Source organism: Zeus faber (genome assembly GCF_960531495.2).
Source record: "Zeus faber genome assembly, chromosome: 10".
In the NCBI taxonomy this organism is placed as follows: Eukaryota; Metazoa; Chordata; class Actinopteri; order Zeiformes; family Zeidae; genus Zeus; species Zeus faber.
This window is the reverse complement of record NC_137199.1, coordinates 31,374,729-31,397,228: the sequence shown is the minus strand read 5'-3', so window position 1 is coordinate 31,397,228 and position 22,500 is coordinate 31,374,729. Positions and strand designations below refer to the sequence as shown.

At 46.4% G+C, this 22,500-nt stretch overlaps 2 protein-coding genes across 3 annotated transcripts in view; one reads left to right on the top strand and one right to left on the bottom strand.

The window, feature by feature from the left end:
* The window catches only part of slit3 (slit homolog 3), a 164,572-nt gene extending 161,198 nt beyond the window's left edge, over positions 1–3,374 (top strand). The window contains exons 33-34 of the mRNA XM_080008731.1: positions 193–398; positions 1,883–3,374. Coding sequence (XP_079864857.1) covers positions 193–398; positions 1,883–2,136 — 460 coding nt within the window. The 3' untranslated portion in view covers positions 2,137–3,374. The remainder of the gene's footprint in view (positions 1–192; positions 399–1,882) is intronic.
* Positions 3,375–5,305: 1,931 nt separating this feature from the next.
* The window catches only part of LOC307235830 (C-terminal-binding protein 1-like), a 20,855-nt gene continuing 3,660 nt past the window's right edge, over positions 5,306–22,500 (bottom strand). Inside the window, exons 2-13 of one of the 2 annotated variants that reach the window (XR_013844357.1) lie at positions 20,425–20,579; positions 20,124–20,268; positions 19,545–19,648; positions 17,740–17,842; positions 16,916–17,040; positions 15,867–15,956; positions 12,154–12,284; positions 10,391–10,518; positions 10,109–10,223; positions 9,149–9,325; positions 8,313–8,411; positions 5,306–6,161 (exon numbers count right to left, since the gene is read on the bottom strand). Coding sequence is in view for 1 of the 2 variants with exons in the window: in XM_080008068.1 (XP_079864194.1) it covers positions 8,387–8,411; positions 9,149–9,325; positions 10,109–10,223; positions 10,391–10,518; positions 12,154–12,284; positions 15,867–15,956; positions 16,916–17,040; positions 17,740–17,842; positions 19,545–19,648; positions 20,124–20,268; positions 20,425–20,579 (1,298 nt within the window). In the remaining variant the exon portion in view is untranslated. Of the gene's footprint in view, positions 8,412–9,148; positions 9,326–10,108; positions 10,224–10,390; positions 10,519–12,153; positions 12,285–15,866; positions 15,957–16,915; positions 17,041–17,739; positions 17,843–19,544; positions 19,649–20,123; positions 20,269–20,424; positions 20,580–22,500 lie in introns of both variants that reach the window. The other variant, XM_080008068.1, reaches the window with a different exon arrangement.

The following is a 22,500-nucleotide window of genomic DNA, read 5'->3' as shown; positions in this document are numbered from 1 at the left end:
GATGTGGCTGTTTTGTCGATATGAAGACGTGAAACATTTCAAAGTGTTATTCAATACATCACTAAGTGACGCTGCTGGTGTGAGTGGGGTTGTGTTGCCGTAGGTCGGCACGCAACGCCAGGCTGTGCGCAGGACCTTCAGGGAGAGCCTGGCCCGGGTGTAACCCCTTCCTCCTCCCTCCTCTCTCTCCAGATGTGTCCACGGTCTGTGCGTTCCCAAGGGCCAGTCCTACAGCTGCCAGTGTGCCGAGGGCTTCCAGGGCCAGTACTGCGAGCGGCGCCAGGAGCCTCTGGCCTGCAGGGGGCAGCGCTGCGGCCACGGGGAGTGCCGGGTGTCGGAGGCGGTAGAGGCCGTGTGCCACTGCCAGCCGGGCTACACAGGAAGTGCATGTGATACCGGTAAGAGAAAATGGAAGGATAGAACTTTATCATCTAGAAGACTCTACTACCTCCGCTCTACCTCCACTCTACCCCCACTCTACCCCCACTCTACCTCCACTCTACCTCTACTCTACCTCCACTCTACCTCCACTCTACCTCTACTCTACCTCCACTCTACCCCCACTCTACCTCCACTCTACCTCTACTCTACCTCCACTCTACCTCCACTCTACCTCTACTCTACCCCCGCTCTATCTCTACTCTACCCCCGCTCTACCCCCACTCTACCTCTACTCTACCTCTACTCTACCTCCACTCTACCCCCACTCTACCTCCACTCTACCTCTACTCTACCTCCACTCTACCTCTACTCTACCTCCACTCTAACCCCGCTCTACCCCCACTCTACCTCTACTCTACCTCTACTCTACCTCCACTCTACCCCCGCTTTACATCTACTCTACCTCCGCTCTATGTCTACTCTACCTCCACTCTACCTCCACTCTACCTCTATTCTACCTCCACTCTACCTCCACTCTACCTCCACTCTACCCCCACTCTACCTCTACTCTACCCCCACTCTACCTCTACTCTACCCCCGCTCTATCTCTACTCTACCTCTGCTCTACCTCCACTCTACCCCCGCTCTACCCCCACTCTACCCCCACTCTACCTCTACTCTACCTCCACTCTACCCCCGCTTTACATCTACTCTACCTCAGCTCTATGTCTACTCTACCTCCACTCTACCTCAGCTCTACCTCCACTCTACCTCTACTCTACCTCCACTCTACCCCCACTCTACCTCTACTCTACCTCCACTCTACCTCTACTCTACCTCCACTCTACCTCTACTCTACCTCCACTCTACCCCCGCTTTACATCTACTCTACCTCCGCTCTATGTCTACTCTACCTCCACTCTACCTCTACTCTACCTCCACTCTACCCCCACTCTACCTCTACTCTACCTCCACTCTACCCCCGCTTTACATCTACTCTACCTCCACTCTACCTCTACTCTACCTCCACTCTACCCCCACTCTACCTCTACTCTACCTCCACTCTACCCCCGCTTTACATCTACTCTACCTCCACTCTACCCCCACTCTACCTCTACTCTACCTCCACTCTACCTCTACTCTACCTCCACTCTACCTCTACTCTACCTCCACTCTACCCCCGCTTTACATCTACTCTACCTCCGCTCTATGTCTACTCTACCTCCACTCTACCTCTACTCTACCTCTACTCTACGTCTACTCTACCCCCGCTCTACCTCCACTCTACCGGGAAATAATGATGAAGTCCACCATGTTCATCAATAGCTTGACTTTGTAAACATATAAGATGTAATATTTCCTCCATGATTTGACATTATTCTGTTTGTTTTCATCGGCCATGCCTTTCAGATCACAACACGTCTGACTCATATCTCCTTCTGCTTCCTTCCCTCCCTCCCTCCTTCCTTCCCTCCCTCCTTCCTTCCCTCCCTCCCTCCAGAGCTGTCGTGTAATGGAGAGCTGGTAAGGGAGCAGCTGAAGCGCCACCACCCCATGAAGACCTGCACCTCCACCACCAAGATCCCGCGGGTGGAGTGCTCCCGGCTGTGCCAGGCCCCCGCCCCGCCCGGCCTCTGCTGCGGCGCCACCAAGAGGCGGAGGAGGAAGGTGGTGTTCCGCTGCACCGACGGCTCCTCGTACTCGGAGGAGATGGAGACCGCCACGGAGTGCGGCTGCGCCAAGTGCCCACTGTAACGCAGCCCGCCGTGCGGCCGCCATCTTTGTTTTGTTTGTTTCCGTTTCTGTTTTTGTCCACGACGACACAGTTTTGTGAGTTTTCCCGCGGGCGGCGGCGTCATGCGTCGCTTCGCGCTTCTTTGAGTTTGACCGCCACCGTTTTGCTGCCAAGAAATCCACAAACAAACACAAGGACCTGCGTGGGTGCGTGTTTTTTGACAGAGAAAATATATTGTAAGATATAAGTGAGGGAAATAAAACATAGAACTTATTTTTATTATGGGAATTTTCTTCAAAAATGATGATGGACTCATGAGTTTTGTTCATTTTATAATGTTTAATGTGCTGCATATGAAAAGTTATTTTGTATCGTGTAAGAAGAAAAAAGTACACATCAAAATAGATTAACATTCCTAAAAAAAAGTATATGAATTTATATGTACGTGTAAATCTATATAAATAAATACCCTAACCCCATGAATTTTATATTTTCTAAATGTATTTGCATGATGTATATGTTAAGTGTGATGAGAGGCGCTGGACACTGGGAAGGGAGAGCTGTCTTTTTCAAAATGGCCGCCACAGCTTTTGAAAATGGCTGCCGGCCGCCTGTCGCCCCCCCCCCCAACGGTGCAAGAGGAGCTCGCCCGCTCCACCGCGAAATGGACGTCACACTCACGCGTGAGTTCACTGAGAAACAATCCTCGGACCGGGGGCCCGCTTTCCTCCGCCCCCCGGTGAGCAGCCGGACGTTTGATGTGGACGTTGACATGTTGTTGTTGTTGTTGTTTTTTTGTTTTTTTAATGATTACAAATGTACACTGAGGAAGCTCCACTCGTGTCAACGGACGGTTGCATCAAGTCTCCATGATTGAAAATCTGTGAATGTTTCAGCCGCGCCTGTCTGGTCGTTTCGCTGTCGAGGATCACGTTTGGCGCCGGGGCCCCGCTTCCCCCGGCAGAGCCTGTTTGTCGGGCTCCCGCCTCGTCATCAAAGGTCATTTGGGGTTCTAACTTTGCGGAGCGTTGGGTGGGATGGCGGCCGTGTTTGTGTTGGAAATAAACATAGGCTTGGGCTGGATTTCAACAGACGGCGTTTCCGCCCCCGCAGCGTTTCTGTGGCAACGCATTCAACATGGCGTCTGGGTGGACGTTCCAACGTGAGCGGGATGGGCCATCCCAATCATTTGGATGTGGAGGCTTTAGCCGGGGTTGCGCCTGCGGGTGTAGAGGGTGAAGAGGGTGAAGAGGGTGTATAACGGTGAATAACGGCGTCAACGCGATGACTCTGTGCTTCTCTCGCTTCTCAAGAGAAGCACAGAGTCATCGCGTTGACGCCTTCAACGCCGCCTCCGGTCTCACCGCCCTGCGTTTCCCCGCCGGCAAATGAACGTCACGCGGCAGCGTCGCCATGGCGACAAGGGAGACGCACGGAGCCAATTCTCACAAACGCGAGCGCCTGGCATCCACGAGGCAGGGCGGGGGCGGACGCGGCGCCTCGCGGGGGGCCCTCGTGACGGGCCTGCAGCCGCTGGCCCCACGTGAAAAAGAGGAGTGTCTCCGCGGGGTGGCCGCCATTTTGAAAAGAGCTTGAAATTTCGCCTGAGAAGCGCTGGAATCCATGTTTTCCAGCAGGAGCCGCCACGGAGGGGAAAGCTGAGGCGTCCCTGAGAAGCCGTTTCAGCAGCAGCTGGAGGCGGCGTCCGTCAGACGGGCTTTCAGGAAATGGCACGGATGGCGTTCCCTTTGTGTTCCTTCGTTTAAAAAAAAAAACGATGTCGCCAAATTCTACTAGATTTTCCACGTCTCGTTTTATGGATTACTACATTCTGACTTGACGGCGACCCGCTCGGTTGCTGTGGTCAAGCCCTTGGGGGTTTAATGAGGTAAACCAAACGTTTCCTCGTGTCCCTGAACCGTTGACATCCACCGCTGACGCTGTGAACGCCAAAAACGCTCAACACGACTAAAACCTCCACTTCCTGTTGTTGCTTTGCTTAATGCCACGCCCCCGGTTTGGGGTGAAAGGTCAGCGCTGGGGTGTTGGACTTTGGGGAAGTTGGGCTGAGCGATCGGTGGAATCCGTCCTCCTCCTTTCCTCATTTCCCTTCTATGCGTCCTCCTCTCCTCTCCTCCTCCCTTCCTTCGCCCGTGGCTTCCTCCCCACCTCGTCTCCTTTCATCCTTTCCTCGCTCACTTCCTTCGCCTGACGGTTTTAACCCCCTGAACCCGGCGTGACGGAGGATGTGAGGGTGCGGAGGACCGACGCCGTCCGGGTCCTAGAGGAAGACAACGTGGGAGCCACCACAACGGATTCTCTGTCGAATGTTAAAATAAACAACAAAACCGTTGCAACGGATTCCAAGTCCTCGTATCGTATTCTCACCTTGAAGGAGCGTTGTGGCGTCTCATGGTCAGCCAGCTGCTATGTCCTTTTTAACAATTTGAATAAACTGGACGTCACACATTATATTATATTTTATTATATTATGTTTTATTCTATTCTATTATACTATACTATACTATATTATGATACTATACTATATTTTATTATATTATAATATATTATATTATATTATATTATATTACATTATATGATACTATACTATATTTTATTATATTATATTATATGATACTATACTATATTTTATTATTATTATATTATATTATCCTATACTATACTTGATTATATTACATTATATTATATGATACTATACTATATTATATTACATTATATTATATGATACTATACTATATTTGGGATCAATGCACCTGGTTGTCACTGTGTTCTGAGGTTTCCTCGCTCTCCTCCAGATGGAAAACTGCAGATTCATGTTGTTTTTAATGTTTTTATTTGGACCGGTCTCATGTGACGCTTATAGAGAGAACCGAACTCGTCAACGTTTTGACTGATATCTTAACAATAAATGGCCTAACAAGGGAAACCTCCGTCTCAAATATTTGTATAGCTTGTGATCATATACAGGTTATACTTGAATAGTGAATATAACAGGATATCCTTGACGTATTCTGGTATTTCTTTCCGTCTAAATCACCACAGATTTTTCATGTATTTATTGTATTTCACGTCAGGCCAGAACCTGATCCGTTGATCTGCGGTTAACAATGAAGAGCCTGCACCGTGGGAGGAATAATACCCCAAAAAATGACGATGCCAACTTCCCACTGTTTATTTCCTTTTAAAATAATTAATACAAATGCATACAGTCACAAACGTACATTTGTCAGGCGGTCAGTCTTGACCAAAAATAATGATATTTACTAGTATATTTATAGTATAGAATATGTTTATCTCTATCGCTACTTCACCATAGAATGGGACCAAAGCTGACGCCGCTGGACTGAGTTTCAGCGCTGGCACAGGAAGTGCCGCTGCTTTCTCCCCATTTCACAATCAAAATCCTGAAAACCTTCTTCTTGGCCATTGACAGTGAAGCCGAGTGAGTGGAACCTGGATGGAATAAATGGAGCCAGTGATGGAGGGAGAGGTTTCCTTGATTTGAACTTCTGAACTGAGAGACTTCCTGTTGCAGGAATGCGGACGCCTCAAGATGTCGACGCCACAGGTCTGCGCCAGATTTGGTAGAATGGTCGATTATAACTTTTCATGCCATTTGCTCCGTTGGTCAACAGAGGTGACCGCGGGCTAAAGAACAACTGGTTAAACTGGTTAAACTGGTTAACTTTCACCACAGTTTGGCCAAAAAGGGGGATCACACGACCTCCATCTGCGTGGAGGGAGCGCGGCGCTGACGGAGCGAGGACGTGATCCTGCTGCACCGCGGCGCCGTTGCACGACCGTCTGTTGAAGTTATTCTCTCCGTACGGGATCAGTTAAAAATATTCCAGTCACTCGGATTGACTCCCAGTCGTCCAAAAATAAGGTTTAGGTTTAAGGAAAACAGCGGAGTTAGCGTCCCCCGAATGTGCTTTGCAAACAGAGGGGCTTGTGAAGTGGTTTCCTCCTCCTCCCTCCAGCACAGGGTCTGGAAACCGTTGCTGCTACTCGGCTCCTGGTCTCACTGCATAACGACACGTTTTTTGGAATTGTTCGGAAAATCCAAAATGCTTTTTTTTGGTTTTCTACTTGGTACAAGCAAGATATTGGATATCTTGTCCATTTAAACATTCCCAAATATATATATTCAAACATATTCAACTTTTCGGTGGAGGCTTCCGTTGCCGCCACCATTCGAAGTTCCTGGCGGTTCCCCGTCGTCCATTGAGCCGCCCGTCTTTTTTTTTTTTTTTTTTAATGCTTCTTAAGACACAGACACCAAGTGACACGGACACAGGCAGGCAGGACACCCTATGTACACAGAGAGCAAGAGTTGAACTGGAAACGCTCTAAAGACACTACACACTACAACCACAGATCAGAACGCTCACCATGCTGCAGTAGAAGACGTCAACACTGATCAAAAAGTCAGCGTTCGTTTTAAATTGTGCATATCTAAGTTTTAGTTTTTCTTATTTTTAAATCCGTCGCCTGCCGCTTCCCTCAGTGGCTTTTTTTTTTTTTTTTTCCCCTACATTTTGGAATATTGATAGAAGTGAACTCTTTGTAAAGCTTGACGTATAGATTTAAATATTAAAAAGGAACTGACGGAAAGCTTGGGATCAGAGATGCAATGTTCAGTGATGTCATCAGTATGTTCCAACAGAACTGTTGTGCTGTTCATGGTACCACGCCCTTCTATTACTTTCTTTAAGACGGCCATTTTGCCTTTTAAGTGACACAGATGTAAATGGTGTAAAATTACATTTTCAGAAGAGTAGATTTGAGATTTTCCCCGCGGCTGGAAGCGGAACGCAGCGTTTTGCTTGAGTGGTTAAAAGGCACCGTGACTGTCGGCGTGGCGTCGATTCCCCCGCGGCAGTCTCCTGGAGAACTGCAAGATAAACGCCTTTCAAATAGTTTAGTGGGCCTCCTGTCGCAGTGTTGTTAGGTCACTCGTAAGAATCCAGGAGTCGGCGAGAGATTGAGCGTGTTCATGAAAGTGAACATTGAAAGCGGACGTGGAAGATCTGGGTTCGGAGATCACAAAATCCACTCCTGGATTTGGAGTCAGCCGAGTGGATTTGTTCATTGGCATCGACCCGGAGCTCCGTCCGAAGAGGGAAAACATGGGAACGGGACGTTTACTTTCAACCTGGAATTCTCCACCTCCGACTGAAAGTCTTGGCGTGCGACTGGCATCAGGATAGTCGGGGTTGGTGGAAACCGATTTGCTGCACTTGTTCGGTGCCGCTTCCTTCGGGAGGCGATGGACGGACCATCAACGGGTCCACACCTGTCTACCCTGCACTTTGCAGTTTCTGCTCTAACCTCCTTCCAGAGCCGTTTCCAAACCGGTCCTCCAGTGTTTTTCTACGTTTTCCACATAAAATATGATTTCTCTTCCATCACTCAAGACGCACGTTGACGTCAAATGGCGTAAAAGGCAAAATTGCAAGAAAAATAAATAAAATCAACGTTTACAACAACTTCTCAAAGTTCTCCTTGTAACGCAGCACGAAACAGCAACGCAGCCAGGGCATATGGCACAAAGTACAGAAATACATTTGAAAAATTAAAAAAAATGTAACTACACGGGAAAATAATTTCCTGAGAAAGTGTGCAAACAGCTGCCTCTTTTTAAGGGACTCAAATCTGGAAAAACTAACTATTTAACAGATGCATGACTTCCTAAAAGCTACACTGAGGGATCCTATCACTCGTGTTTTCATCAAGACGTACGTGAAAATGTCTCTCCCCAAAACTAAAATCCGTTCGCAAAGAGGTGGCGCTCATGGCACAACCCGCTGCATCGAGCTGCCAGATAAAGACAAAAAGACAGTTCAGCCCAAAACCTGAAAAAACGAAATTACATTTCATCCGTGTCCATGGGAGCATGTGCACCAGCCGGGCAAGAAAGAAAATCTGTAATCTTCTTTGGAGGCTGAGCCGGCTGCAGAGAGTTGGACCGAAGGCGTTTGGAAACTCAACCTGAGCCAACCTGGCAACCCGACGCTGAGCCAACCTGGCAACCCGACGCTGAGCCAACCTTTGAAACGCGACGTGTTTGGGAAATGTTCAGTTTTGTTTTTTTTCAACTGCAAGAACTAAAGAGCCGTAGCCGCTCGGTAGATTTGGAAAGTTTATCCGTTGTTTTTTAAAAAGATGAACAAACCTCACGCAAGAGCGTCAACACGTTCCTGCAGAGGTAATAATTCCGACTTCCTCCAGGGGGCAGTAGAGGACCACTCAGATCTGGTTCGTAGAACGGCGACTGCAACAATCACAAACAAACTGTGAGGGCTGTTGAGGAATGTTCCGTCTTGTACTCGTTGTACAGAGAGAAATAAACAGAATGAACAGGTGGAAGGTGTCGGGAGAGACGTACCCTCCTAAAAATAAATGTGCAAATAAACTCGTTATGCAACTTGTCAAACTGCCATGATGAGCAGAATAGATGTATTTTAAATATGGGGTGAAATAAATAAAAGGGATTTCCAAAGGGAGCGTGTCAGTGACATACGATGGAAGAGGTTTGGGAGCCTCTGGGACCGTACGTGGTCCTGCAGTACCAGGCCTCACCCCTAGCGGTGAGGCCTGGTACTGCAGCCCATAACACTTGCAACATAAAACCAATATTTTGGCCCTCGCATAAGAATTGTTTTTTTTTTTAATTAATTATTAAATCTCAGTTGAGTATTGATACTAATGTCTTTCCAGGATTTCCAGGAACACTGTAGAAAAGTTCCTGAATGACAGACAACTAATTTTTTGGGTCTCACAATACATGTCAAACTCTATGTTTTGGTCCAGAAGAGGGCGCTCTATCCGCTTTAAATGTCTTTATGAGGGAAGCATGATTGAACCTGCTTCTCGACTCCTTATCTTCTTGCAGTCCGAAAAACGACGTATGGGACACTGGAACTTATCACTATGGCAACCTCGTGATGCCAGGCAACACAGGCAGGTGTATTTGTGTGTGTGTGTGTGTGTGTGTGTGTGTGTGTCTACAGCTGGTCGCTGTGCTGCTCTCTGTCGCCCTCTGCTGGTTTGATGGCGTTGTGAATGGGGGAGGCGGCGTGCGGGGGGGGAGGCAGGGTGTGTGCGTGGGGGACGCTGCTGGGCGCCACGCCCTCTGCCATGGGCGGAAGGCCGCCCGCCGCCAGGCTCACCACACCGGGCGGGTACCTGGGGAGAGGGAGGGAAACAGTGGGGGCACGTTCAGATTGCTTTCGGGGTTAACGAGCTGTGTCATAAATAGACATGAAGAGTGATTTCAGCCCCTGGTTTGAGCCTCACCCAACCGCTGCACAATTCAGAAGAAATAATAAGTGGGTGAGGACGGGGCGTGTCTCGTTCTGAAAACGGGCGTGGCTTCACAGCCCCAGATTAGACCACCCTTCTTCTTATTTGTGTTGTAAAGAGCTGCTAAAAGTACTGATCCACACCAGTGTCCTCCCTGCACGCGCTGAGCTGATTCCAAGCAGCAGGTGGCGCTGCTGAGCCACCGTCACCACCTGTGACGCTGATTTAATATCGTGACCAGGATTGATGTCTTCCATTAGAGGACAGTCGTACATTTCCTTCAACAGCCCTAAAAACATGCTGGAGTGTAGTTCCTCTTTAAAATGTCAAATAACAAGATAAATCTGGAACGAGCCGTTTGGAATCTCATTACTTTGCATGTGAATCATTGAGTTTGAAAGACAAAATATGAATTACAGCAATGTGTTCAGAAAGCAGCATGGACATAAAATGCTTGTTATATCTAAAATTGTTACATTAATTGATATATAATCACTTTTTTATCCATATAACTACTTGAATACGATTCAATGACCTCTAAGAATTATACCAAATCATAAACAAATGTACAATATGCTGAGTTTAAAACATATTTCTTCCTTTTGAGTAAAATAAAATGACTAACAACAGATTCCAAAGATATTTCTCAAATGCTTGTTTCCTGACCTGTAAGCTCCATTGACCTCGGGGTGAACGGTCGTCGGTTCGACTCCCGTCCAGTGGTTCGTCTGCGTCAGAAACTCCTTGTTCACACAGTTCTTCAGACTGTCCGGGATCCGACCTGAGAGAGGGAGAAGAATGCAGCTTCAAGCGCCTGTGAGCGTCCTCCATGGACATCAGGAGCAGGAGGTGTGTGCCTCAGCAGCTGGACAGTCCCACGCAGACACGGACCAAGCTGCAGTTCAGCACCACGCCCCTGGAGAGCGGCGCGTGCATCCGGCCTCTGACCTGTGACGGCGCGGCGGATCTCCCTCGCCGCCTCCTCCCTCATCTCCAGCGACGCCTGCTCGCTGTACCAGGCGGCGTGCGGCGTGCACAGCAGGTTGGGCGCGTCCTTGAGCGCCCCTTGGCTGAAACTGGCGCAGAACCACCAAGACACGACTCAGTGTTTTCCTGCTTCTCTGCACCGCAGGAGGTGCAGCACGTTTTGGGATTCACATGTGGACTTAGTGTTCATTCAGGTCAACTTCAGGGTCATTACGATAAAGTTCATCATCATAACAATAAACTTTAGTAAACAATAAACAACTTCTGACACTAATGCATAGCATGATGGAAAGCTTGTTGGTGCAGAAGATGAAAAACAGGGCAGGAAAAGATAAACAGTGTAGTGTGCAAACAGCACAACAATGATTGGAAACATTACAAACAAAAAAATTTAAAAAAATATAAAAGTAATGTAAAAGGCAGAACATAACCAGGTTGCAAACGGTATCAATGTTAATAAGAATATAACAAGCTTTGTTTCTACAGCATCTTTCATAATCAACTTGCCCCTTAAAAAGCTTTACATTAATAGGCTATCAGTTAATAATATAAAAAACTAAAGCTGCAAGCAGCGATGGGACGCAAGTTTGAATCTGATGATTGGTCTCGGAGGAGCGTGGAGTACGGAGCATGAAAATTAGCAAAAAGTGGCTAAATATCACATATTCACAGCCCTTTTCTGGGATGTAAATTCAAGGCTTTGCCACGCCCACATCGTGTGACGAAAACTCAATCTTTAAACAACTTTTAATGGTGAAGGTGTCTTGTAGACACTCGCCGAGGTTGAAGTCGATGCGATAAGTCTCCTTGGAGGAGTTGGTGAAAGTACAAAGCATAAAAATAACCAAAAAGTGACTAAAATGGCACCTTTAAATAAATATGGCCGACTTCCTGTTGGGTTTAGGTCATGGCGCCAATATAATGATTTTAAGTCTAGTGAGGTAACGTACATTATCTGTGCGGAATTTCCTCAGTTTTCGTGAGAAAAAGTGAGTAGCGATGGTAAATAGTGAATTAATTTAACATTATCGAGGGGGCACTTGCGAGCCCTTTTGCCACGCCCATGCACAGGACCCATAGAATATCAAAGGCCACACCCGCACTGACCAGTGTTCAGAGTTTCACGAGTTTTCCAGTTCCTTGAGGCCCCAAAAAGCCCACTCAAAAAGGAGAAGAAGAAGGAGAAGAATAAACAGCAATATCATTATTGATGATGTTGATGATGATGATGATGATGATGATGAGAATAATTTCAAAAGCTTATAAAAAATAAATTAAAATATAAAAATCAATTTGGGTTTTGGGTCCTCAATTTTGACCGAGACATTGAAGGACGAGGATCATAAAATAAACTTCTTCTTCTCCTTCTTCATCAGTGAATGATTTACAGTCGTCATTTCTCTTGGAATATCGTTCTGGGATGATTAGTCTTGAACGACACCAAATAGTTCTCAAAACAATCATTGTCACTATTACTCAAGTCCTTTCCTCAGGTGGATTTACCAGTGACAAAAGCACTGGATGTAAACTACGATGTTATTTGTCAGGAGTTAAATGTGCGTGATGCTTTATCCTGCGTGTGGCTGATCTTGAGTCACCGCAGGGGGCAGATAAATGTTGTTTTTTATTTAACTTACGTTCATGTATCTGGAGGCGTTAACAGTGTATTGATCCTGAGTCAGTATCAATGGGTGCGTTGCATGTGGACGCACTCAGTGGGTTACCTGAAGGGCTCCGTCTCATGCACGTCCAGAGCGGCTCCACGTATCCGGCCCTCTTTCAGGGCCTGAGCCAGAGCTTTCTCATCCACCAGACCCCCCCGCGCCGTGTTCACCAGGAACGCCCCCTGACGCATCTGGAGCACACACACAAAAATCATAACACCACTCCATCCCTCCATTCAGAGCTCTATTCTTCCATTCAGAGCTCTATCCTTCCATTCAGAGCTCCATCCCTCGAGTCAGAGCTCCATCCCTCGAGTCAGAGCTCCATCACTCCATTCAGAGCTCTATCCTTCCATTCAGAGCTCTATTCTTCCATTCAGAGCTCCATCCCTCGAGTCAGAGCTCCATCCCTCGAGTCAGAGCTCCATCACTCCATTCAGAGCTCTATCCTTCCATTCAGCGCTCCATCCCTCTATTCAGAGCTCCATCCTTCTAGTCAGAGCTCCATCCCTCTAGTCAGAGCTCCATCCCTCCATTCAGAGCTCCATCCCTCCATTCAGAGCTCTATCCCTCCATTCAGAGCTCTATCCTTCCATTCAGCGCTCCATCCCTCTAGTCAGAGCTCCATCCCTCTGTTCAGAGCTCCATCCCTCTGTTCAGAGCTCCATCCCTCTATTCAGAGCTCCATCCTTCCTTTTTAAAGCGACATCCCTCTATTCAGAGCTCCATCCTTCCTTTTTAGAGCTCCATCCTTCCATTCAGCGCTCCATCCCTCTATTCAGAGCTCCATCCTTCCATTCAGCCCCCAATCCCTCCATCCCTCTATTCAGAGCTCCATCCCTCCATTCAGCGCTCCATCCTTCCTTTCAGAGCTCCATTTCTCTACTCAGAGCTCCTTCCTCAGAGCTTTTAGAGCTGAATCCCTCTATTCAAAGCTCCATCCTTCCTTCTCGAGCTCCAACTCTCTATTCAAAATTTCATCCTTCCTTCTAGAGCTCCATCCTTCTATTTAGAGCTCCATCCTTCCTTTTTGAGCTCCATCCCAGTCTCCATTCCTCTATTCAGAGCGCCATCCTTTCTTTCAGAGCTCCCTCCCTCTATTCAGAGTTCCATCCCTCTATTCAGAGCTCCATCCTTCCTTTCAGTGCTCCATCCCACTATTCAGAGCTCCATGCCTCCATTGTGAGCTCCATGCCTCCATTGTGAGCTCCATCCCTCTAGTCAGAGCTCCATCCCTCTATTCAGAGCTCCATCCTTCCTTTTTAGAGCTTCATCCTTCCATTCAGCGCCCCATCCTTCCATTCAGCGCTCTATCCCTCTATTCAGAGCTCCATCCCTCTATTCAGAGCTCCATCCTTCCTTTTTAGAGCGACATCCCTCTATTCAGAGCTCCATCCCTCCATTCAGAGCTCTATCCCTCTATTCATAGCTCCATCCCTCTATTCAGAGCTCTATCCCTTCATTCAGCGCTCCATCCTTCCTTTCAGAGCTCCATTTCTCTACTCAGAGCTCCTTCCTCAGAGCTTTTAGAGCTGAATCCCTCTATTCAAAGCCCCATCCTTCCTTCTCGAGCTCCAACTCTATTCAAAATTTCATCCTTCCTTCTAGAGCTCCATCCTTCTATTTAGAGCTCCATCTCTCTATTCAGAGCTCCATTCCTCTATTCAGGGCTCCATCCTTCCTTTAAGAGCTCCATCCCTCTATTCAGAGCTCCATCCCTCCATCCAGGTCTCCATCCCTCTATTCAGAGCTCCATCCTTCCTTTCAGTGCTTGATCACTCTATTCAGAGCTCTGTCCCTCCATCCCTCCATTCAGAGCTCCATGCCTCTATTCAGAGCTCCATCATTTCTTTTAGAGCTCCATTCCTCTATTCAGAGCTCCATCCTTACTTCTAGAGCTTCATCCCTTGCGGCGGCGCGACTGGTGTTCAACCAGCCAAAGAGGGCACATGTCACTCCGCTGTTCATCGAGCTCCACTGGTACCTGTAGCCGCTTGGTTACCTGAAGCCGCTTGGTTACCTGTAGCCGCTTGGTTACCTGTAGCCGCTTGGTTACCTGTAGCCGCTTGGTTACCTGTAGCCGCTGGCATCAAGCTCAAGTCTCTGATGCTGGCCTACAGAGTGATTGTTGGGAACGCTCCCACCTACTTAAATGCTCTTGTAAAAGCACATGTTACCCCCCGGATGCTGCGCTCGTCAAATGAGCGTGGCCTGGCTCTGCCGGCCGTACAACCACGGCAATCCAGGTTATTCTCATTTGTAGTTCCACGTTGGTAGAACGAGCTGCCAAAAACGACCAGAGCAGGGACCTCCCTCTGTCTTTAAGAAGCACTTGAAGACCCAGCTCTTCAGTGAGTACATCCTCTCCTAACTTACAATTACTTAGCACTACCTAGCAGAATTTAATGTTACACTAATGTCTCTGTCGCAATGTAGCTTGAATGTTATTCTCCCTTTTAAGTCGCTTTGGATAAAAGCGTCTGATAAATGACTAAATGTAAATGTAAATGTAAATCCCTCTAGTCAGAATTCCATCCTTCCTTTCAGAGCTCCTTACCTCTATTCAGAGCTCCATTCCTCCTTTCAGAGCTCCATTTCTCTATTCAGAGCTCCATCCCTCTATTCTTAGCTCCATCCCTCTATTCAGAGCTCCATCCTTTATTCAGTGCTCCATCCTTCCTTTCAGAGCTCCATTTCTCTACTCAGAGCTTCTTCCTCAGAGCTTTTCGAGCTGCATCCCTCTATTCAGAGCTCCATCCTTCCATCTCGAGCTCCAACTCTCTATTCAAAATTCCATCCTTCCTTCTAGAGCTCCATCCTCCTATTTAGAGCTCCGTCCTTCCTTTTAGAGCTCCATCCCTCTATTCAGGACTCCATCCCTCCATTCAGGTCTCCATCCTTTCTTTCAGAGCTCCATCCCTCTATTCAGAGCTCCATCCTTCCTTTTTAGAGCTCTATCCCTCTATTCAGCATTCCATCCTTCTATTCAGCACTCCATCCCTCTATTTAGAGCTCTATCCCTCCATTCAGAGCTCCATCCCTCCATTCAGAGCTCCATCCTTCCATTTAGCGCTCCATCCCTCTATTCATGGCTCCATCCCTCTATTCATGGCTTCATCCCTCTATTCAGAGCTCCATCCCTCTATTCAGGGCCCCATCCCTCTATTCAGAGATCCATCCCTCTATTCAGAGCTCCATCCCTCTATTCAGGGCTCCATCCTTCCTTTCAGAGCTCCATCTCTCTATTCAGAACTCCATTCTTCCATTTTTGCTTACAGTGTGGGTGGAGAAAGGAAAACAAAATAGAATATTCACCTAAAATCACAATTTACACAGATATTTAAAAATATTTAAATTATTCCTGCATTCTGATACTACTTACTAGTTAGTTGTTATTATTTAGTAGTAACTAATTACTAACTCGTTACTAATAACTTGCTAACTAGTAAGCAAACTAGAATCATATTCACTCTGAGAACCTTCAATATGTAAAACACGTACATTTTTCCTTCATTTGGATATTCATATATATTTACAGGTACTCCTCACATAACGACCGAGTTCTGTTCCTAGCACCAGGTTGTTCAGTGAGATATATATATATAACATATAATAAAACAATATGTAAAACATGTCAATGATTCCTTAATTTGGATATTTGAACTACTTACTAACTATTTACAACTTACTACCTACTACTTATTACTTACTAGTTACTACTAACTACTAACTACTTACTACTAAGTACTGAGTACTTACTACTAACTAACTACCTGTTTGATGGTGAAGTCGTTGATCAGGTGATGGTTGTGTTCATTGAGGCTGCAGTGCAGCGACACACAGTCTGAATGGAAAAGCAGATCCTGAGAGAGAGAGAGAGAGAGAGAGAGAGAGAGAGAGAAAATATTTTGGAAAATGGGACAAACACCAATAGAAACCCTGTATTTAATTCTCTTTAATTCTCTTTAATTCTGTAAAAGCATCCTCCATGTCCAGAGGAAAACCAAACGACACATGCAGGTCAGAATTAGGTCCATACCCACTAATAATGGGCGGACAGACGACCGGACCACCCCAGTCAGCTGGTCCTGACACCGGACCCACGTGGCAGGGATTACGGACGACAGAGGCAGAGCTACCACCACGGTGAATACCGATGCTTTCGGTTCGCAAAAGCGTGAATCGTGAGGCCGGTGAAGATTCACACCTCTATCAGTCAGTCGGTCCTAAGGCTGCACAGACCACCGGACCCCTCGGTCAGCTGGTTCTGAGGCTACACAGACCACCGGACCCCTCGGTCAGCTGGTTCTGAGGCTACACAGACCACCGGACCCCTCGGTCAGCTGGTTCTGAGGCTGCACAGACCACCAGACCACCGTCCTTATGGGTTTTGGGACCTTGTGGGGAAAGCCCTGTTGTGGAAGCAGGTTCCCCCTGGTGGCAGACTAGTGGTGTTCACATGCAGAGATTAGATATATATGACCAATGGCCAATAAATATTACCTACAAGACATGATCATGTCTATTACTTGTCATCAAATTAAGATATGATTGTCTGAAGACATAAAATATTGTAATATAATATATAAATATTATTCATGTAATATTTCATACAGGCAAAATGATAATACCATAAACAATATCCCTGTTGTAGAAGTAATGATAGTAGTCCAATTTTCATTCCAATCCTTAATTTATTTCTGCCTAGCAACCAAAAGTATGCATGCTTGTGAACCCATGGAAAGCCCCTTTACAGTGTGTAGTGCAGTGTGTAGTACTACTGTAGTACCACTGTAGCACAACTGTAGTACCACTGTAGTACCTGCAGTGTCGTGACTCTCTGGAGTCCCAGTGATTTCTCGACGCCGTCGGCCAGATACGGATCGTAGAAAATCACATTAAAGCCGAAAGCTTTGGCTCGCAGAGCAACCGCCTGACCGACACGCCCTGCATGTAAACACAGAGGAAATACACAAATCACAACACACACACACTCACCTGCGTTGTATGTTCAATTAACACCCCATCATCGTATAGCCTATAACGTGTAGTAACAGTGTTATAACAGTATAATAACAGTATAACAGTATAATAACAGTATTATAATAGTATTATAACGTATAAGTGTAATAACAGTTATAACAGTGTTATAACAAAACTGCAGTATAACACTGTTAAAATACACGTTGCACGTACATATTCAAACATGCACAGCTGCAGCTCCACATCCTCATCTCAATTTAAACATAATTGATCAGTTTGTGGAAGAGAAATGGCAGATTGCTCCTTTCGCGTCAGAGGATCACACCATTTAATTTAAACACTAGTGATAGATCAAATAGTTTCATACTTTATTTATAAATCACAGTTTTACAAAGTTAATACTGTAGTGTAAGATAACAGTTTAATAATCATTAATTCATCTTCATAAGGTATTAATAACACTGTTATGTACTGTAATGACAGTGTAATAATGTGTACTATGCTGTTATAACAGTGGTATGTAACAGTGTTATAACAGTGTAAATACCTTACAAAGATGAATGAATGATTATTAAACTGTTATCTAACACTACAGTATTAGCTATGTAAAACTGTGTTGATGTGCTTGGTTGTAATGAGCTCGCTGGCCTGCGCCGTACCCACCCAGCCCGATGAGTCCCAGCGTCTCTCCTCGGATGCGAGCCGCCCCCGAAGCCACTTCCCTGATCTGCTCCATGCTCTGCACCCGGGTGCCTTCCCGCAGAGCCTGGTGCATCATGGGAAAGCACAAGTAACAACACATGGATGACAATGTCAGATTAGTTTCCATTATTGCCATGGCCCGTTGGTCGACTTTACCTTGATTGGTCAAATATGAACCGATGTCGAAGCACGTATTTAGTTTAATTGTATTTAAGCATTTTTTCGAGGTTATTTTACATTTACATTTTGTCATTTATCAGACGCTTTTATCCAAAGCGACTTACAAGGGAGAATAACATTCAAGCTACATTGCGACAGAGACATTAGTGTAACAATAAATACTGCTAGGTATCCTCTCTTTTTTTTTTTTACCTTTTTTAAAATATATATTTATTGTTTATCACTAGGTTTATTGTATATTGCCATTTTTTTGGTTTATTATTATTATTTTTAGTTGTTTTATTGTTTACATTTTTAAGTTTATATTTATTATTCAATTTCATTAGTCTATTTTCAAAATGTTCTATCTTTTAATCAATTCTAAGCTTTATTTTATATTGTGAACTTTTCAGCAAATCTTTAGGTTTATTGCATATTGCCGTTTTCTTCAATTTTTATTCTTATTACTTTATATTTTATTGCCATTTTTTATGTGAGTAGCAGGGACTATCTTTTATCTATCTATCAATTTATCCATCAAATTATATTAAAAAAAAGACCTTTCATGTAAAATAGCCAGATGAATCATTACATCTCCATGTATTGCAGATATTTCAGATTATATTTAAATTCAGGCTCAAAACAAGTTGCAAAGTGTGAAAGCACTCTGCGCCCGTTCCTTTTGATGGTGGATGGAAAGGCGTGGCAGCGTCAAGGTCAGACGGGACGGGCAGGAAGAGTCGATCTGCGGTGGAGGACGATCAGAGGAACCGTGCGATTCCACCACAGAGCCCAAGAGATAAGAGACGGAGCCCAAGAGATAAGAACAACGACAATCACAGAACGCTGTGTGAGACCACGGATTGTTGACTTTGATTTGTTCTCATGCCGCGACAAGCGAAGGAGGCTCGTGTGGTTTCTATGCGACCGATGACGCCAACGGCGAGAAGACGGGTTCCATGTTTGATATGTGAGTCAGAACACTTTTCAGGGTGATACCATCATCGCATCCTGCAACAAGGAATGTTCCACTTTACCAGCAGTGTGGACAAGTTGCAGTCGTCGGTTGCAAAGGAGTGAATCATCTCCGACCCAGATCTGTTTCTAATCATTTAATTACACGCGTCGATGATCTTTCTGTTTCTGGTGTGATAACTGATGACGTGTGTCTCCTCAACCAAAAACGAGCGACATAAATAGAAACAATAATCCATACGGACAAAATACGCACTCTCTGACCGCAGCACCAAACAGGGATGCAGACGTCAAGTCCACTTCCTCGCAAACGACTGCAAGTGAAAAGCGTGAGGCTGCATCTCCGTTCCCCAACTCTCCTGCCGCTGGTTTCGGTTCCATAGTGGAAATAAATCAGCGCTTGACCTGGAGTCTGGACGTGCCGAGGTGTCACTGCTCCTTTACTGGGACTCAAAATGGCAGCGCCGAGAGGGAAACGTCGCTCAGCAGCAGGAGTTTGATTACCAAGACCGTTGGATCGCAGCGTGAGTCCGCTTCCCCGGGTTCACATCAAACCACAACCAGGACGGAGCGGTCCAGCTCCGCCCTGAAACATTCTCCGTCATTTCAGCCAATCAGGTGATGAGTCTCACCTGGTGCAGCCAGGTGACTCGTCTGTACAGCGAGAGGATATGGCACATGGTAGAGTCGGCTGTCTCCTCCACCGAGGCTGCCGGCATGTTACACACGGCAATTCCTATTGGACGACAGAACGGGTTAGATGGACTGTTCCTATTGGACCACAGTAAAGGTTAGAAAGGACGGCTCCTACTGGACCATGGACGCAGTACGTGTGAGATAGACTGTTCGTATTGGGCCACAGACAGGTCCCATTTGTATGTTGTGCCAAGGTCTCAACAAACAGCAGATAAGGAGAAGTGAATGGAGCGGAGGTAGGAGCTCCAAAACACACTTTAACACAGACCATGGTATACCTGGCTTGTCCACCTTTCTATTTTGGGGACGAGAGACTTGACTCATTTTTCCCTTTCTCACTTTACACGTTTTAATTTCCATAACAACCGTCAGATTGCTGCAGGGATGTAGTGCACAGTGTCCTCTCCGTTGGCCATTGTTTCGTGTAGGCCACCTACTGCTTATTAATGAGGCTTGGTCTATGCGTGTGCCTGCGTGTGTGCATGTGTGTGCGTGTGCGTGCGTGCACGTGTCACCTAGCTCTCCAGCCGACTTGATGTCGATGTTGTCGTAGCCGCTGCCGATGCGAACGATGACTCTGAGAGCTTTGAACTTCTCCAAATCCTCTCTCATCAGAGTGATGGTGTGATACATGAGGGCGGCCACCGCCTCGTTCAGCACCTGCGCGCGCGCACACACACACACACACACACACACACACACACACACACACACACACACACACACACACACACACACACACACACACACTTTCTGTGTGTGAATGTATCTGTACCTTTTCGTGTACTTCCTGTGTATAAAAGGTTGCATCTGTACCTTTTCGTGTACTTCCTGTGTAGCCTGAGCGTCACAAAACGCCACGGTCGCCACGTCCTTCAGAACGGGCATCTCCACGCTGCAGTCCCGTCCGTCCAGGAGGGCCACCAGGGGGCGCTGCTGCACCGGGCCATTCAGGATGGGAGGTCTGATACCTAAACACACACACATATATATAGATGGAAAAATAAACAACGGCATTAAAGAAATGGAGAGCAAGGTGATAGAGAGAATGGAGAGAGAGCAAGAAGGAGGACGGTGAAAGTTTAAAAAATGACCATTCATTTTCAAGCACGATTTAAAAAAGATGACAAACACACCCCCCTCCTCAAACGAGTATGCGTGTGAGAGAGTGAAAGAGCCACGTGTCTCTTGTCTAGTTAATGATCTGCATCCCATAATAGTAATCTTCCTCCAATAATTGTTCGTTAACACCACATTAAAAAAATCTAAGAGACGTTGGACGCTACGATGGGAAGGTCGAGGCCCTTTGTTCGGCGCACGCAGATGCAGTTAACGATATAAGGGGATGCAGCCTGCTGTACAACTCTCTGCTCCGTTCACAGAACTCTACGGGCTCCGCTCACAGAATGGAACCCTCACCTCCACCCTATCCCTCACCCTAACCCTAACCTTCACCCTCACCTCCACCTTATCCCTCACCCTAACTTTTACCCTAAGCCTCACCCTTACCCTCACCTCCACCCTATCCCTCACCTCCACCTTATCCCTCACCCTAACTTTTACCCTAAGCCCCACCTTCACCCTAACCCTCAACTGAGTTTTCCTAAATGAACTGGGTTTTCCTAATTACATCCATAGAAACACAGATAACCGTCGGTGTCATGTCCTGTTACTGTGCCGTTGCTAAAAACAGCTCAGAGGTAGAATCCAAAGCACATGTGTGACACGCAGGGGATCAGGCTCCAGGGCTGTTCAACAGACAAATGGCTCCAAATGGCTCCATCCGTTCACTCAAACTGAAAAATTCTGTTAAACGTCGTTCTCCAACAACTCAGCGCTGCCGTTGACTCCGGCGACAGATGCAGTATATAGACATATAGATATACAGATATAGATATACAGATATATAGATATACAGATGTGTAGATCTAACTTGATGAATCCTCGTCTCCAGTCAGTGTGTAACTGCTCCTCCCCAGTCGTTCAGAGATAACGTTCCATTCTCAACCTGGCTCCAGAGGACTCTGCGATCCCACGCTTCGGGCAAATAAACGCTGATCCCACAAAAAACATCTCCAATTAAACAGGGAGCGGAACGACGTGGACATTCCTCCACCCATTTCAATGAGTCCTTCTTATAGTCAAGGTTTATGATCTACCTGGAGGAGGTTGCTCCACCCTCCACCTTCTCCACTAATGGCTGCTCATGGGTTGATGCTCTTCCTGTGACGCACCGCCCTAAATCCATCATTTTCCTGGGAGTTTGAACCCGGTGTCAGTCTGAATGCATTGAGATATGGAGGCTTATAGGGAGCCCATGTAAACAGCCATGATGTCATTATTTTATAGACATTGCGCTGTGACGTCATCATTAACTTCAGAACGTTATGTCAAAGTTTCAAAGTTGTGTATCGCTCCTTTAAGAGTAAAAACCGAGCCAGAAATCAGCCGCATTCCTGACCACGCCCTCGAAGCGGAAACACCTTACACCTGTTCCCAGAGTCCCATAGAATGTATTGATCATCATATTTAAAGATGGAGGACGTAGCCACACACAGGTCGTTTGACTCCAAGCTGCAAAAACAAATGGATCTCGTCATTCGCTTCATATTTGGTGAAAACCTTTCGACACGCGTGTCAAGGTGTTTCGGGCGGAACCAATCTGATCAGACAGCACTCAACGGGATCAGAACCACCTCCAGCCGCCCAGTCCACACCAACTGATAAAAATAAAACTACTTCTGTGGAGGATTATTGCCATTCAAAATATATGTTTTTTATTTTATTTATTGTTTTGTTTTATTATTTTTTATTACGGTGGCACGGTGGCTCAGTGCATTGCACTGCTGCCTCACAGCAAGAAGGTCCTGGGTTTGATTCCCGCCTGGGGCG